The sequence below is a fragment of the Colletotrichum lupini genome, chromosome 1 (genome assembly GCF_023278565.1).
Source record: "Colletotrichum lupini chromosome 1, complete sequence".
Taxonomy (NCBI): domain Eukaryota; kingdom Fungi; phylum Ascomycota; class Sordariomycetes; order Glomerellales; family Glomerellaceae; genus Colletotrichum; species Colletotrichum lupini.
In genome coordinates this window covers 7,807,741-7,824,294 of record NC_064672.1, presented here as the reverse complement: position 1 = coordinate 7,824,294, position 16,554 = coordinate 7,807,741, and the positions used below count along the sequence as shown (strand labels likewise).

The window sequence follows — 16,554 nt, the reverse complement described above, 5'->3', positions numbered from 1 at the left end:
CCAAACGTCTCCTTATTTCAAATGGTGACCAGAAGCCGACTGAGCAGTTCATTCGATAAGCTTGGCGCGATCATGCCTTGATCCATCTGGGACATTCCTGATTACAGTATTGGCGGGACTATACAAAGCGTCGAGCTCCACGGGAAGGCTCGATTTATTTCCGACCATCGGGTTCATAGGAAGTTCTGTTCTGGCCGTTGGATCCGTATTCAGCTCGGCTGGGCAAGGAAGATAATCGGCCGCCGATACGGGGAGCTCTGTTCTAGCCTTCAGTTCCACACTCGGGTCATCGTAGTAAGAATAAATGTCGACCACTGGGGCCACCGAGGCCACCGGAATCTCTGTTCTGAGCGTCGGATCCTTGCTCGGCTCGGCTTGATAAGGACTGTGATCGATCGCTGAGGCCACTGGAAGCTCTGTTACAGTCTTTGGGTCCGAGTTCGGTTCTACTAGACAAGGAGTAGGGTCCGCTTCAAGTTCCTTTGTCTGAAGTGGGACATCCATAGTGTTGGTCGTTGAGCTCGTTTCATCGACAGGCGGTGGTACGAAGATTGGTCTCTCCGAATGGCCGTCAATCCACATGATTGCCAGAAATGCAAGAACAGCTAAGATAATCCCAACTATGGCGGCCCCTGCAATAGTATTACTCGAGGCTTCTGTAGCCCTCGGCATAGCTGGAGGCAATACTGTTGGGATGGCTGTGGGGATGGGTGTGGACTTCGCTGTCGGCACGAAGAAAGTCTTGACTTCCTCCGATGACCATGACACAGAACCGACACCCCTAAACCTATTATTTAGCTTTCACCCTAGTCCTTCAGGACTGCAGACTTACTTCTCACGATACCAGCGTTGAATTTCTTCATGGCTGCGATAAGCACCAGCGCTAGCGTTGTAATCGTCCTTCCACGTCCACTCCACCAAGTCGAACAAACCAAGCCCTTGCGGCCACGGATCTCGGAGAGCCCATCCTTCCAAATTACCCACACTCTTGGTTGTGGTTCTTCCACCAACAACAATCATCTGTCGATTTCCTACTACTGCGCAGTGATGATCCGTTCGTGGAGATACGTCGTCGAATTGCACCTGTCTCCAAACAAACCCTGGTAGACTTAATACAAAGACATCGCTGTATGCTCTGTTAGAGAACCCAGCTGTTCCGCCGAACAAGAATCTGTCTTTGTTAATACTTTGACTGGCTCGAGACACTGTTCCATCATACTGACATCTCATATGTAGTTTTGCTCCTGAGTCCTACCAGGCAGAACCACTGTCGTCTAGTCGGAGCAGATCCTGTAGTCATTTGGCTGTACCATTTCTTGGAGACTGGATCCATGAACGTAACGTTGGATATTTCCATCCATTGATGGAGGCTATCGCTTCCGCTTACTATTGGGTCCAAGGTCGCCATGAAGCCACCGAGGAGCACGATTATGCCATTTGGTCCAAAGTCGGGGACATATAGTGCTCTTGCACCTCTCACTGTCCCGTAGGGAGGAAACGCAGCCTTGAAAGCGGTCGTCTCATTCGACCACAGCTTGGTATTCCAATCGTAAACAATCATACCTGGAGTAGCTCCAGCTGGAGCTAAGTCCGCTTCGCCGTTAGTCATGTTTACCTTCGTTCGAGTTCCTGCCCAGCCCCCGAACCAAAAGCCACCGTGAGGAGTACTGGCCAATGCTCCGTCCTCACTTCTCACTAGCTCTGTGAATTCTGTGGGGTTGTCAGGGGTCTCTTTCAACCACTGGCCACCACCAGTACTATCGGCTTGGAACTTCCACGACCCAGTAGACAGCGATTCGTCCTTCAAGTAGAGGGTGTTGGCGGTGTGTCCTCCCCATATATAGAATGAGTCGTTATCTGCCCTTTCCCACAATGCTTGCCTATCCATACCGTATGGTTCTTTCGGTATCGTCCTGATTGAAACGTTGGCGGGGGACCAAGATTCCGACAAGTCGATTGAGAGGGTAGAATTGACTATGTTATCCGTCTGTCAGAAAAGCGTTGAGACCCGAGAAGATATCTTCACTAAAGTACTGACCTGGGTGAGAGCCATAGGTTTGTTTGACTCCGTAATCAAAGGAAGTATATGGTTTTCCTTGGGCATCGAGCTGAGAGACCTCTCCGCCATCGATGTAGAGAAAGTTACCGATAACAACAACTGAAGCCACATCACATATTAGCCGATCGTTCTTCTTAGACGTTTTACTTAGCCAGATATTCTTTAATACCATTAGATAGGCCTCTTCGAAGGAACAGGTCCGGGTCCGGCACATCAGATATTTCCCATGTGTGAACTTCGAGGAAGGATCGAACCCCCAAAAGCAGATAGGCACTTCTCATGGAGTACCGAAACAGCATATCGACTCTATTTTGGGTTAATACAAAGCTGGTGACGCCAATGAAATGCTATCCGTATCCGTATGAATGGCTCGGAGTTCAAACAGAGAAGTTCAAAAGGTCTTTGTCAACATGGCCACAGGTCGCGGCAAAAGGAGAATAGGAGACGACTCTCATTTATCTGGGTGTGCGACACAATTGAACTCGCCTGTTTTCGAGTTCTCTCGCCACGTGAACTTGGTGAAGTAGTACAGCAATGCCTAGCGCGACGCGGTGAAGGCTGAGACTTCCTTCTTCTCTGCGAAGAGCCTCTGGCGAGCTTGAGATACATTCAGTGTAACCAATCCATCTTCTTCTATATCCAATGAAGTAAAGGTCCTCAAATACATACAAATTGGCGTTACGCTTTGTACGACTCAAGCATACAACCAGTTTCGGTCCGTTCAAGGGTTATTGACGCAGTCTTCCGCTCGCATCCCAACGTAGGCAGCGGTTATGCAGCCAAGACGGCATTGCTATTTCGAGTCGAGGCTCGTACATGAGCATTTTAAACGCACCATGATGCTGGCAATCTTGCCTTGGACCCGGTTTTGTGTAAAGAGCAAGAGCTTTACCTATCCGCTAACGGCTGATTACATGTTCATCCTAGAAAGCAATTAGCCCATCCTCTACACATATGAGGATGGGAGAAGATCCATGGTCTTTGCCTTCAGGTGACGTTGACAGGACTATCTTAATAAGTACATACTCACCGCGATGATTCGGGCCAAACAGTTCAATTGTGGCCTTCTACCTACTACAAAGCAGGAGGATGTTAAGAAAACAATACAAAGTAAAAGCAGTCACAGACACACGTCCACCAATGACTCGGCTGGGAGTCGAGACCTAGCGACGACAAGTTCGGAGGCAGCTTTTTGGTAGTACAGAGGAGTGATTCCAGAAGATTGAAGGGAAAAAATGGCCTTGGACACCTGCCCTCTACTTAAGATTTTACTTTCATGCCTTGAAACCACCTGAAATTCACAGACTTTGACGCCTGCAACTTCAATATGCACGAATCTAACTACTAAACTGTCGTGATGACAAGATGATCAAAATCACTGAGAAACTATTTTCTGCGGATGCGTCATCGCATGATCAAGGAACAGCAAATGGACATGAGCAACACTGGTCGATTGATACTCACTCGTGTGGTGAGATGAACGAGTGAAGATCGTCAGTTGACCATCGCAAGTTGGCCCCTAGTGGTCCTGTGCGCATTAATAGCAGACGTTGCGCAAAACATGGTTCAGACGACGATCAAACCGCAACTGACCGATCTATCCGTTCGGATGACACATGTCATGATCCGAACCCGATGGAGTTTGGGGAGAGTTCAGCCGCAAAACGAGTAGCGATTCGGTGACGGCCGTGCTATTTCCATTGCCAAGTTTCAGGCACCTAGGGAATCACTTCAGAATTGCTGGTACTCGTCTCACGGGAAAATGTCACGATGCCAGGGCCGGCGGGATGCTGGATTGACAGGGGACCAATGTCCACAGCTGCGGAACTCTGTCAGTCGAGGCATTTAGCGAGACTGAGTATTTAAAGACTCGTTGCCTCTGGGCTAGAGGGTCTTGATTCTTCATCAATCCTTCTCTTATCAATCTACAGTGCATGCACATTCGCTTCAACGACCTGGAGTCGCATTTATCTTAAAATCTTTCTTTAATCACCAACCAAGCCAACACTCGTAAAAAATGGTCCGCATCACTCTCTTCGCCACTCTCGCTTGTGAGTATCCAGCCTAGCGGACCCTCCGATCAGAGTATTGCTGCTAACTCAGTCGCGACTCAGTTGCGATGACCGCACTCGCAATCACCCCCAACAACGCCGGTGCCAAGAACGTCGGCCAGGGCAACGGAGCTCAGTTCATCACCGGAGGCTGTGTCGATAACGCTGACTGCTCTTCCGCATGCTGCGCGGATGCCAGCGGCGTCGGCGTCTGCTCGGCCGAGGCGGCGCAGTTCCAGAATGGCAAGAACGGCTGCAACTTTGTCGACCCCAACAAGGCGGCAACCATTGCTGCTGCCAAGGCTCAGGTTGCAAAGCAGGGCTTCTAAGCTGGAACGCAGGGGCCCTAGCAGCCATGATGAAGGATGCCATCGGAGGAACGCTTGGCCATACCTTGGTCCATGAATAGTGAATTGGACTATAGCGTGAGCCAGAGAATGCACGAGTATTGTACTTGATGGGTTGTAGCACTGCCAACCCTGCTCAGAAGCTGTAAAATCGACTGAACCGTTCAGTAAAGTCTCAAAATTCTGTGCCACTATGAGCTCATCTGCTCTCTTATCAACTTCAATCACAAGTTCGCTCCAAGGTCGTCACCATTCTTCCAGTTCTCTGGATATCGTGTGATTGTGTTGACGATAGACGTATCTTCCTCCGAGCACTATGCTTCGCGATATACTCTATGTGCTGATGCAATTCCTGCGATTGGAGGAATACGTCAGGGTAAGCATGGGAAGCAACTCACTCTCCGTCCAATTGTAGGAATCTCCAATTGAGCCATTTAGGAAGCTGCGAGGTTTAAAATCGTTAAGCGAAGGTTCGTGCCAAGATGGTGTTATGGCTCTTAGGTAAGGTAGTTGGGCATCTTGCCAAGCACTAGAGCATCGCCCAGACCTGCGTGGATGTGGAACTTCCTAAACTGCGATGGACCTTCTTTGGAACGACAGACTGTGCTTACTTATATGTCAATGGCGTGACTAGGATATTTCATGGCGAGCATGAAGGAATGAAGCCATGTCTGTTGTGACCCCTCATACTGTCGCGCGAAGGTTGAACGCTCAACAGCCGAGTCTAAACTGGAAGCGGCAGCTACGATGAGCTTAATGCCTTGGCGACCCAGATAAGCTTAAACGCAATGGTCCTCCTGCCCCATGCTTCTCTTCGCTCCGACGTAATGTCACCATGCACATAAATCACCATATAATTATGTTTTGGCCCGCTGATCACTGCAACCTGGGGGGGCCGGGGGCCGATGCAGATGCCTTTTCCGGTAATTCGCAGACCGGAGGCTTCTGCGGCCCAGCCCGGAAGCGCTGGTGATCCCCCGCAACTATAGGGCAACACCTGTTGAGTTGGTTATTCCTGCCTTTCGTCTGATATTATGGTCCACGGCACTGGGGCGTAGAGTACCCAGTCATGTGCATGAGGCCGTCGCCAATTTCTTGATACGAATCTTGGAAAGAGCGGGACAGAAACTTCCTGGAAGGCGCGACTGGTTCTCCTTCCGAAAAGGCACCTACCTACCTTACCGTATAAATATTGCTCCTCCGCTCCACCTCGTCTACAACTTCCTTTCTTCTCCTCTTCACCCACGAGCTTTTCTCTCAAGCCGTCCGTCAACTTTACTTTCTCACTCATCCATCTTCAAGTTCGTTACCTCCCGTCATCGACAGCTTCAAGATAAACAAGAACCATCATGCGCTTCAGCACCACTCTCGCCGTCGTCGCGGCTTCCTGCGGCCTCGCCGCTGCGGCCCCCGCGACTGGCGATGTTCAGGTCAACCCCGGTCTGCGCCTCGTCAAGACGTATGAGGAGGATCCCGGCACCTGGGTCACTGAGGATGAGAAGTACGAGAAGTACACCTCCAAGGGCATTGGCTTCATCGATATCACCGATGTCTCCGTAAGTCATACTCCAGAAATATTTTCACGGCTTTCATTAAGCAAGAGCTAATCAAAGATTCAGGATGAGGAGGTCTTGAATGCCCTCTCTACCGGTGGCAACCACCTGGCTTCCCGTCAGACCGTCGTCTACCCGACCACTCTTAGCCACGTCACCGAGGCCAACTCTCTCATCACCCGAGTCAGCAACACCAACCCTCAGACTTGGCTCCGCACCTTGACCAAGTAAGCCTTCGAGCCTGTTCATTTCATACCTACTCTGAGATGCTAACCGATTTTCTCAGCTTCCAAAACCGTCACTACCGTTCTACTTACGGTACTGAGGCTTCCACCTGGCTCTACAACCAGGCGGTCAGCATCGCCTCCGGCTACTCTGCCATCACCGTCTCTCGCTTCACCCACTCTTTCAACCAGCCTTCCATCATCGTCAAGTACCCCGGTACTAGCTCCAACCTGAGTAAGTCAACGACTGAGCATAAATCATTGCTCAAGAAGGCCTCCCTCCTTCTAGCAAATCTCAACTAACAACTTATTGCCAGTCATCGTTGGTGCTCACTACGATTCTACTGCTGGCTCCACCACTGCCCGCGCTCCTGGTGCCGATGACAATGGTACCGGCACTGTCAACCTGCTTGAGGCCCTCCGCGTTCTAGTCGATGCTGGGTTCCGCCCCCAGAACACCATCGAATTCCACTTCTATGCTGGCGAGGAAGGTGGTCTCCTTGGCTCCCAGGCTGTCTTTGCCAACTACAAATCTGCGGGCAAGCGTGTTCTCGGTATGCTGAACCAGGACATGACTGGCTACTCCCCTGGTGGCAAGGCCACCGTGTACACCGACTACGTCGACACGGCCTTCACTGCCTACGTCCGCCTCGTCACCACCCAGTACACCGGCGCTGCTCCCTCCAGCTCTTCCTGCGGCTATGGCTGCTCTGACCATGCCAGCGCCCGATCCAACGGTTTCCGTAAGTTGCTTGTGCTTCCGCTTTTCTATAGTGGCTGTGTACTAATGTCCAATCACCAGCTGCTGCCTTTGTCAACGAGGAGCCCTTCAGCACCTCCAACCCCAAGATCCACACCTCCAGCGACGTAAGTCAGACCATTGCCCCTCCAAGACACAATTGACTAACAAATGTACAGACCTACGAGAGCGTTCAGTGGAACGCCATTCTCCGCCACTCGAAGCTCACGGTGGGCTTCCTCGTCGAGGCGTCTTATCTGGCTTAGGATGTCAGAGCCATCTGGTGCATCACGCCCGACCGTCGTCGCCCTTGCCCCAGGGAATTGAGCCCGGGTGAGCATCTTTGAAAGAAGGCTTGGCTCTCCTCCCAACTCCTTCAGTGTACATATTCGATCAGTGAACATTCAGCGCTGAACAGGGCGTTGCTACGCTCATAATAGCAGAAGCAATTCATCACATAGGCTGAAAGCCTTTGAAAGCATCAAGTTCCAGTGTCTACCAAAGTTCCCTTGCTGCAGTCGTGAGCCTAGTGACTCGCATCTAATGAGGAACCCCTTGCAGTCCCCATTCTTCCTTTAGCCCAAACAAGCAGGTCATTGGAAAAAACCCCTAGATGTCAGATTCGGGGTAGCTTGAGGCCGTGCCGCATGCTGACATATCATGCTCTCTCTCCTTCAAAGATCTGATGCTGACTCCCTCCTCTCAACCTCCGAAATTTGCATCAGAACAAAGACGGCATCATGCGAATTCTCTGGCATTTCAGTCTTCTTTCCATTGGTGGACTGGTCGTCAGCCAAAGGGTCGATCTCAGTAATTGCCCTTTGCTGGGACCAGCCTACCCTCTTCCAGACCTCCATAAGTCACAGGTGATCAAAGATACCAAGGAGTCATTCGCCAAACTCATCAAGGATGCGATCTCAACTGGCGAAACCGAATTAGGCAAGATAAACACCGCCACTGCGTCATTTTCAATTGGTGTATTCTCTGCAATTTCGGACGAGTTCCTTTACGAGTATCATCATCAGGGAACCGAGCTCAACGGGACGATAACTGGGGGCACATTGGACTCGGACACGCTGTATCGCATCGGAAGCGTCACCAAACTATTGACTGTGTACACTATTCTCGTCAAGCTGGGCCCCAAGTACTGGAACGAGCCGATCACCAACTTCATCCCGGAGCTTGCTGACGCACCAGTAGGGCACCGGGCGCATCGGACGCAATGGTCTGAGGTGACTTTGGGAGGTTTGGCCAGCCATATGAGTGGTATCGCACGCAATAGTAAGACTACCGTCTACCTCTGTGACCATCGATAGCTCACAATTATCAGATCACTTCGTCGACCTATCTGGTATGCCTGGTATCGAGGACATGGGACTCCCTTACCTGAACGAGTCCGACATCATCAAGTGCGGTCTGCCGGAGATGCGACCTTGTACCAGAGAAGGTGAGCCATTCTCACGTTTCTCTTTGGGATGATATTTGCTGAACCCGTCATATATAGAAGTCCTCAATTCCTTGCTGGAGCAGTATCCCGCTACGGCAACCTGGCACACCCCAGTGTACAGTAATGAGGCCTTTCAGCTCATCGGGTGGGTGTTTGAGAACATCACAGGTGGCTCCGTAGGAGATGCCTTCAAGACCAGTGTTGCAGAGCCTCTGGGTTTGTCTCGAACATTTTGGGATCCGCCCAAAGACGACCCCAACGCCAACGTTGTTGAACTCGCCCCGTCGGCGATCAAGTCGTTGATAGGCTACCCTTTTCAGGAGGGAATAGCCTCATATACCCCGTGAGACCGATTGCCAGCAGTCAACAGCTTACACTGTTTACTTCTTTTTGAAGCTGACCAGCTCCTGCAGGACCGGCGGCGTATATTCTTCCTTGGGCGACCTTTCTGCCATCAGCCGCTCCATCCTCGCATCGTCCATCCTACCCCAAGCAGCAACCCGCGAATGGCTTCGACCGGTAACGCATACCCAGCACACCCACAGTGCCGTCGGAAGACCATGGGAAATCACTCGGATGGACGTCGCCGCAGCTCCCGGGTCAAAGCACACTCGGCTCGTGGATCTGTACACCAAGAACGGCGGCATCGGGGCCTACTTGACCTACCTCATCCTCTCGCCCGACCACAACATCGGCTTCACGCTCTTGGTGGCTTCCAAAACGGCCTACGGCGATGGCGTACCCGATTCTACATTCGACGTCCTCAGCGAGTTGCTCTTGGAGCAGTGGATTCCCGCCGCCGAGGCCGCGGGCCGGGAGGCGGCAGGTGAGGACCTTGCTGGCACTTATGTAGCCGACGACGGATCGGACTCCCGGGCCGAGTTGTCGCTCGTCCCCGGCAGATTTGGCCTCACACTCCAGAAGCTAGTGCTCAATGGCACGAACTTCTTTTCAGAGGTGGGCAGGAAACTTGGGTTTCAGGGTGCCGATCTACAGTTCATAGGACTTCAAGACCAGGGCGAAGTCGCGTTCCGAGCCGTGTTCTCGAATCCTGATGATGCGGCACCGTCACGTCGGGAGCCCATACTGGGAAAGAAGTGCGGATCGACATGGGGAGGTGCTGGGTCGCTTACATACGGCAACATTGCCATAGATGAGGTTGTTTTCACTATCGATGATGACGGAAAGGCAACCAGTGTAAGCTTCCCGGCGCTGCGCGTAAAGTTTACCAAGGAATCGAGCAAGACATCTGTCAGAGTGGAAGAGAATATTGTCTTTGAAGAATTATGATTCAGTCAATATTCTTAGGGTATTATACTAAAGTCAAGACACCTGATGGTTCTATTTACATGGAGCTAATATTCCAGAGCCCTCAGCCACCCCTATTCATAGATCTCATCAAATCTCATCAGCCTCTATTCAAGCTCCGCTACTCCACGCTTCTGATGTAACATCATGCTAAATGATAGAACAGTCCCCAAGCAAACAACCACTCTATGCGCGGTACTGGTTCCAGAAGCTGTACATGCGAGTCTGCTGGTTAGGAGTGAACTCCTCGTAGCACGAGTCGTAAGAGTAGTCCATGTAGTTGTGGATGGGGTCAAGACCAGCCTGGCTAGGGCAGGAGTCACGGCCGGTAGGGCATCCTGTGGAGAAGCTGGCCTGGGCGGGAGTGTCGGCGATGGAGTCACCTTCGCCGGTGCAGCCGCCCTGGAAGGTGTGGTAGAGACCGAACCAGTGGCCGACCTCGTGGGTGACGGTCTTGCCGAGGTTGTAGTTGGTCTCGCTGCCGCCGGGCACGGTGGAGGAGAGAATGGTGCAGCCGTCGCGGATGTAGGCGGTGGAGCCGGCGGCGGCGGTGGTGGGGAAGTAGCAGTACCCAAAGTCGCCGCCGAGGGTGCGGACGAAGTAGAGGTTGAGGTCCTTGTAGGTACCCTTGCGGAGGGCGCGCTTCATGGCCATCTCGTCACCATCCTGGGCCCAGTTGGCGTTGATGGTGCGGGTGGTCTCGACCAGGGTGTAGCTGATGCCGTGGGGGGCAAAGTCACTGTTCATGACGGCCAGCTGGTCAGCCAGCATCTTGTCCTGTTGAAACTGTTAGATAATGACATTCCAAGTGTAAGGTACCATGTCGATACTCACGGTGATGTAGCCGTTTGCCACAGTCTGGGAAGAAGCAACAACGTGGAAGTAGACGTTGACGTTGATGGTGGCCGCCGCCATCAGGCTCACGGTGCCATTGTTGGCAGCCTCCTCCTCGGCAAGCTTCTTGGAGATCTCAATGTGCTCAGGGGTAGGATCATGAGTACCGCAGCCGAGACGGGCGGGGGTAACGGCGGCGGAGGCGGCGGCGGCAAGGGCCGCAACGACAGAAAGCTTGAACTGCATGATGAAGAGCTAGACCGATTGGATCGAGGCTTGGACAAGGGGACCGGGACTTGATAGAGCTGAGAGGGATGGGGAGCAAGAGACAAGAAGGACCTTGATGGTGGGGGATTGACAACACATATATACTTGAGGGCATTCTCTCGAGCGTGTCTCGATATTTCTCGTTCGAATGATACATGGTAATGGGTTCGGGAGTCAGTCGGGAACTAAGATGTTTGCGACCTTCCGGATCAGTTCAAGGCAACCTTTGGCTCTATCAGTTAAAGCAGGCTTGGAAGAAGACAAGTTCTGAGATCAAGAAAAACTGGATGCGCGGGAATGAAGGCCATGGGGTAAGCTAGAATGCCTTCCTTATCGAGGTTGAACTGAGAATTTCAATATGAGCGACGGGCCACTCAACGGGGCCGGGCACGGCGTGAACAGCTGGATTGAACCACCTGGGGAAAGACTTTTGGTTCTGATTCGTGGACTCTGAAATACGACGATCTTGGCATGCCAAAGGCCATATGGAGCTGAGCTGAGGATTTGAGGCGATGCTTGATGCCTCCTCGCGTCCTGGTTGGGTAGCGTTGGATGCACGAGTTGCATGAGTCGGAAGAGACCGAGAAGCACTGGAACACGAAAGAGCACCCGCACAAGTTCCCATCATTCCCAGGGCCGATAAGAGATCCGATGATCTCGGTGCATCGATGGGCCACAGTCCAGCGAGACCGGACGGTCCTTGACTCCCTTCGGAGATGAAGTTGGGAGGGCGAGTAAGCTTTGAAAGCCGGCGCTAGCGGGGTGCGGTGGTATCGCGACATTAAACGCTCCGTTTAACGTGCATGCCAAGCTCTCGCCAAGGCGGCCAACTATCCAACCAGGGCAGCGCCGTTCAACCTCCCTATTTAGGCTTAATCAAGTATCTGCTCGCTTCTACTGTGTAGGAGTTGACTCAGTTGAGACACTCTTGCCCAACAAACTTCTCTTAGTGTTTGTCGTGGCGGACTACCTACTATGGAAGATGAGAAGTTGTCTTGGCCCTTGGGTCGCCTTGGGCAAATGGGGTTCTTGAGCAGCATCCACCAAGACGATCTGCCTCGCAGACAGCAAAGCCAAAGAGATATGTGATGTCAGAACAACCTTCTGTTTTCGTCGAGGGACTTTTGAGAAGAAACGGGGCATCTATGTACGGAGTAGGGTTGCACAGACAAAGCCAGAGTCTTGGCTTTACCAAGTCAATGCACTATTGGCAAGCATGGCCAGGACGGGCAACTGAAATAGTCGAGAATTGATTGATCGGCAGAACTTCGCCCACCACCTCCTTGCCGATGGCCCAGCACCATGGCCTCACCGTCCCCAAGCTTTTGAATGGTGATGACGGAGGGGTCCGCCGCAAATGGGATCCCAGAGCTTCGAGCTTTCGATACGAGAGAGCGATCACACGAGGGATGCATATCTTGACTCGCTGAATACTGACTGGCTGCCGACCAGGTCGTGTTTCGACGATTCGGTATTCTTGTTTCCCTCAAGAAACTAAGCTACGGCACAAAGTCCAGTTGGATTACAAGCAAGCATTTCAGGCTTTGCACGTACTCAAAGAGAGGTCGAGAGGCCGCCTCAGGCGCTTTGCCCTTGAGCCTGTCCGATTTTGGCTGTTCCTCTGCCACTAAGGAGGCCAGGTAGAGCCAGAGCACTTCCCAAGCAATAGTAGGTCTAGTAGCAGGAGTAAAGATGCCCATTTCATGAATGTCAGTCATCGAGAGTCTTTTCAGACTGATGTGAACGACGGTTAAAGTTGGCCTCACGGGATTGTCCGCGGTCGTGAGAAGGAAAGATTGGATGAAGATCAGGAACGGGCCAGGGGCAGAAAACCCTCGGAGTAAGCTTAATTCTCGGCCCGGTTCATCTCACCACCTCACCGTCGCCGGCCAAGGTGTACGGAGAAGGTACGGATATCGAGGTGAGGACTCGGCAGACAAGGTGTGTGCCGGTGGTAATTGTAGCCACAGAAGCACGGGCCAGCCGGGAGGACCCCTCCACCACGTGAGTGCGCAGCTGTGGCGCTAGGGATTTCGCGTCGCTGCCTGTTGGAGAGGCGCGCCGCGCGACGGCCACTTAAACCCCAACGCCAACGGCGAGCACCCACCACTGAACTCCTCTCTCCAATTCAAGCAGCTACCTGAGTACCTTGCTCGATACTACAGTAGACTCTCGGTCGATAGACCAGTCTCACCACTACTTAGAGTCGGCCTGGGACTGACCCATTGGTCCGGTCGACATCATGCCCGACTTTACAGGTAATCTTTCCTTCCCCCCCTCCCACCCTCCCCCCGGCTACATACCGCCAAACAGCTCTGACACACGTGTAGAAGCGGACACTATCCGCATTTTGGTTGCGACAGACAACCATGTCGGCTACGAGGAGCGAGACCCGATTCGCAAGGACGATAGCTGGAAAACGTTCGACGAGATTCTGATCCTCGCCAAGAGCCAAGATGTACGCAGATACCTCGCCCCGAAGTGGTGCTTCGCCGGCTGACAAGGAGCACAGGTCGACATGGTGTTATTAGGCGGCGACCTCTTTCACGATAATAAGCCCTCCCGAAAGTCCATGTATCAGGTCATGCGCAGTCTTCGCAAGAACTGCTTAGGCATGAAGCCCTGCGAGCTCGAGTTCCTAAGCGATGCAAACGAAGTCTTTGAGGGTGCCTTCCCTCACGTCAACTACGAAGACCCCGACATCAACATCTCCATACCCGTCTTTTCGATCCACGGCAACCACGATGATCCCAGCGGCGAGGGCCACTTCTGTTCCCTGGACCTGCTCCAGGTTGCTGGGCTGGTCAACTACTTTGGTCGCATTGCCGAGGCCGACAACATTGAAGCCAAGCCGGTATTACTACAAAAGGGTCAGACCAAGCTTGCGCTATTCGGCTTGAGCAATGTTCGTGATGAGCGCATGTTCCGAACATTCAGGGACCACAAGGTCAAGTGGTTCCGCCCAGGTGTCCAGCAGTCAGACTGGTTCAACCTGCTCACTGTACATCAGAACCACCACGCACATACTGCAACATCCTATCTTCCCGAAAATGTGCTACCCGACTGGATGGATCTTGTAGTCTGGGGCCATGAGCACGAGTGCTTGATTGACCCTCAGCAGAACCCGGAGACCGGCTTCCACGTCATGCAACCCGGCTCCTCGGTAGCGACATCTCTGGTCCCTGGTGAAGCGGTGCCAAAGCACGTGGCGATTTTGAACGTCACAGGCAGAGAGTTCAAGGTTGAGAAATTACCATTGAAGACCGTACGCCCATTCATTACGAAAGAGATCCAATTATCGACCGATGCGCGGTTTAAGGGGCTGCACACGAAGAAGGAAAACAGGCAGGAGTTGACCAAGAGACTGATGGTAGTTGTAGACGAGATGATTCAAGAGGCGAATGAGGAGTGGTTCGCTGTCCAGGAGAACGACGACGAGGAACCTCCACTGCCCTTGATTCGCCTCAAAGTGGAGTATACAGCTCCGGAGGGTGGTCAGTACGACTGCGAGAATCCCCAGCGATTTTCAAATAGGTTCATCGGCAAGGTGGCAAACACCAATGATGTCGTGTACTTCCACCGCAAGAAGGCTGGTGCCACAAGTAAGCTATTCTGTTACCCGCAATGTGGTTCACTGAGGCTAATGCAACTCAGGACGGACTAACGACACGGACATTCCCGAGGCTCTCGAGGAAACACTAGGTCTAGACACTATCAAAGTGGAGGCCCTCGTACAGGAGTTCCTCGCAGCCCAGTCTCTGAAGATCCTGCCAACGGCACCCTTCGGCGATGCCGTTAACCAGTTCGTCAACAAGGACGACAAGCATGCGATGGAGGAGTTCGTTAGCGAATCTTTGGCCGGCCAGGTGAAGCAAATGCTTAACCTTGACTCCGATGAGGATGACTTGGATATTGCAATGGAGGCGTATCGGGCGAAGCTCGAAGAGGCTTTCTCCAAGGGAGCCCTGAAGAAGACTTCCAGGCGTACTGTCAAACCGAAGCCAGACGAGTGGGACTCCGACCTTGATGGGCACTGGGAGGATCAGCCTGGAGTGGTTGAGACCGAGGCTGTCGCTCAGCCTACAGCCAAGTCACGAAGGACTGCTACCCAGGACGATGAGGATGACCTGATGGACGAGGACGAACCCCCCGCCCGTCAAGCACTTGCAAAGAAAGCAACAGCCACTCGAGCTACGAAAGCTGCCCCAGCAAAGAAAGCCCCAGCCAAGAAAGCTCCAGCCAAGAAGCCGCCCGCGCGAGGTCGCAAGAAGCCCGTCTTTGAGGAAGAATCCGAGGAAGAGGACGTAGTGATGGACGACGACTTTGAAGAGCCGCCACCGCCGCCACCGACTACTCGGGGCAAGCGATCTCAGCCTGCACGTGCGGCTCCGAAGACTACCCGGCAGACTAAGCTCAACTTCTCGCAGGCTACCGCCTCTCAAGCCGCTGTCGAGATCAGCGATGATGAGATTTCGGACGAGGATGCGTTCGAGCCGGCGCCGGCCACCACGCGTAGCAGACGGAGATAGTCTCTGAGATTATGAAAGGGTTCGGTGTGATGTAATGGAAAAGTTGCCGAGACTGTTTGATGGTCTCTCTTGCATGGTCAGCCACTTGGAGTCAGGGAGCGGGATTTAGCTTTGACTTAGATCGATGAACCAAGATACCCCTCGCCAATGAGAAAGGTTTAACATCCAACTACACGTTCCCCGTTGAAGTTGTCTATCGTTTGCCTCGTGCCTTGTTATATCTGTCTTTTTCGCATGACCTTTATCTTCAAAGCGATGCAGCTTCGGTTTGCGCGAAGACCTAGGATTCTCAAGTACGTGGACATGAGTACCATCCGGCCAAGGATTGAGCTTGACTTGCCCTGAAGCTGTCGTAGCAGCCGCCCTTCATTCCGCAGACTGATTCTTGGCTACTGCTTCTTAGCCCGAGGTTTTATAAATTCCGGCATTGTCTAGATCGTCACGTTAGCCAAATCCAAATTCAGATGCTACTGCACTGACGAGGCCATACAGGACCTCCGTTTCTGAATGTATCTGACTGGTATACGTTCGAAAATAGCATCGTAGATACATCCTCGGTCTTCACTCATAGACCATCGAATTGGTAGTAGAATAACGTCTTCCGCCTAGCCCCAGAATGACTGGTCCCCTTCTACTCCCGTAGCCCAGCCGACTTACGGACGCACGCCAATGGAGAAGATTGTCCATCGCCAATAGAGTCATTCAACGAGGAGGAACTCAATTATCCAGATATCTGTCTTCGGGGTCTTCAAAACCAAGTGTGGCTCCACCGAGTGGAGTTGGATTCAAGGACACACGTGAACGCCCTAACAAGATGGATATCCTCATGTATCTCTGGAGATTATCTGTTGATGAGCCTAGTGCATGACTTCTATCGTTCGGCTACTACACACTACTGCTTTTAGTCTGCCTCGAGCCCTTCATTCTCTTTCTGTGGTGTATCACAGGCGAATACCCGTGAGAGGGGCCTATGCCTTGATAATGGCCTTGATCATGGCAATAGTACCATGCACCCTAACCAGACACATAGACGTTCTGACTGGCCAGGTCTGCCGTGCACGCTACACATGATGGACGTCTTCCACCCAAGTGTCTCTTAATCTGATGGAGCAAGGAACCAACGCACGACGAAGTCCTTCCTTAGATAAGACCCAAGAGGTAAGCGTGCCTGCTTGTATATTATACTCAAGACCATA

At 52.4% G+C, this 16,554-nt stretch overlaps 7 protein-coding genes across 7 annotated transcripts; 4 read left to right on the top strand and 3 right to left on the bottom strand.

The window, feature by feature from the left end:
• Positions 1-48: 48 nt before the first annotated feature.
• On the bottom strand, positions 49-2,358 carry CLUP02_02263 (kelch repeat protein; the record flags this gene model as incomplete). The annotated part of the gene is made up of 6 exons (XM_049281295.1): positions 49-750; positions 840-987; positions 1,100-1,171; positions 1,224-1,974; positions 2,039-2,158; positions 2,229-2,358. The coding sequence occupies 6 exons, from the start codon at positions 2,356-2,358 to the stop codon at positions 49-51; spliced, it is 1,923 nt and encodes a 640-aa protein (XP_049137252.1).
• A 1,718-nt stretch (positions 2,359-4,076) lies between these two features.
• On the top strand, positions 4,077-4,439 carry CLUP02_02262 (biotrophy-associated secreted protein 2; the record flags this gene model as incomplete). Its single annotated transcript, XM_049281294.1, has 2 exons — positions 4,077-4,110; positions 4,174-4,439. The coding sequence occupies 2 exons, from the start codon at positions 4,077-4,079 to the stop codon at positions 4,437-4,439; spliced, it is 300 nt and encodes a 99-aa protein (XP_049137251.1).
• Positions 4,440-5,806: 1,367 nt separating this feature from the next.
• On the top strand, positions 5,807-7,239 carry CLUP02_02261 (peptidase family M28; the record flags this gene model as incomplete). Its single annotated transcript, XM_049281293.1, has 6 exons — positions 5,807-6,013; positions 6,077-6,237; positions 6,297-6,469; positions 6,552-6,977; positions 7,037-7,101; positions 7,153-7,239. The coding sequence occupies 6 exons, from the start codon at positions 5,807-5,809 to the stop codon at positions 7,237-7,239; spliced, it is 1,119 nt and encodes a 372-aa protein (XP_049137250.1).
• A 474-nt stretch (positions 7,240-7,713) lies between these two features.
• CLUP02_02260 (uncharacterized protein) lies at positions 7,714-9,710 on the top strand (the record flags this gene model as incomplete). The annotated part of the gene is made up of 4 exons (XM_049281292.1): positions 7,714-8,254; positions 8,304-8,420; positions 8,478-8,763; positions 8,834-9,710. The coding sequence occupies 4 exons, from the start codon at positions 7,714-7,716 to the stop codon at positions 9,708-9,710; spliced, it is 1,821 nt and encodes a 606-aa protein (XP_049137249.1).
• A 204-nt stretch (positions 9,711-9,914) lies between these two features.
• On the bottom strand, positions 9,915-10,808 carry CLUP02_02259 (metalloprotease; the record flags this gene model as incomplete). Its single annotated transcript, XM_049281291.1, has 2 exons — positions 9,915-10,505; positions 10,563-10,808. The coding sequence occupies 2 exons, from the start codon at positions 10,806-10,808 to the stop codon at positions 9,915-9,917; spliced, it is 837 nt and encodes a 278-aa protein (XP_049137248.1).
• A 1,217-nt stretch (positions 10,809-12,025) lies between these two features.
• CLUP02_02258 (uncharacterized protein) lies at positions 12,026-12,547 on the bottom strand (the record flags this gene model as incomplete). The annotated part of the gene is made up of 2 exons (XM_049281290.1): positions 12,026-12,323; positions 12,384-12,547. The coding sequence occupies 2 exons, from the start codon at positions 12,545-12,547 to the stop codon at positions 12,026-12,028; spliced, it is 462 nt and encodes a 153-aa protein (XP_049137247.1).
• A 524-nt stretch (positions 12,548-13,071) lies between these two features.
• Positions 13,072-15,358, top strand: CLUP02_02257 (DNA repair protein; the record flags this gene model as incomplete). The annotated part of the gene is made up of 3 exons (XM_049281289.1): positions 13,072-13,287; positions 13,342-14,431; positions 14,484-15,358. 3 exons carry the CDS (start codon positions 13,072-13,074, stop codon positions 15,356-15,358), a joined length of 2,181 nt encoding a protein of 726 aa, XP_049137246.1.
• Positions 15,359-16,554: the final 1,196 nt, after the last annotated feature.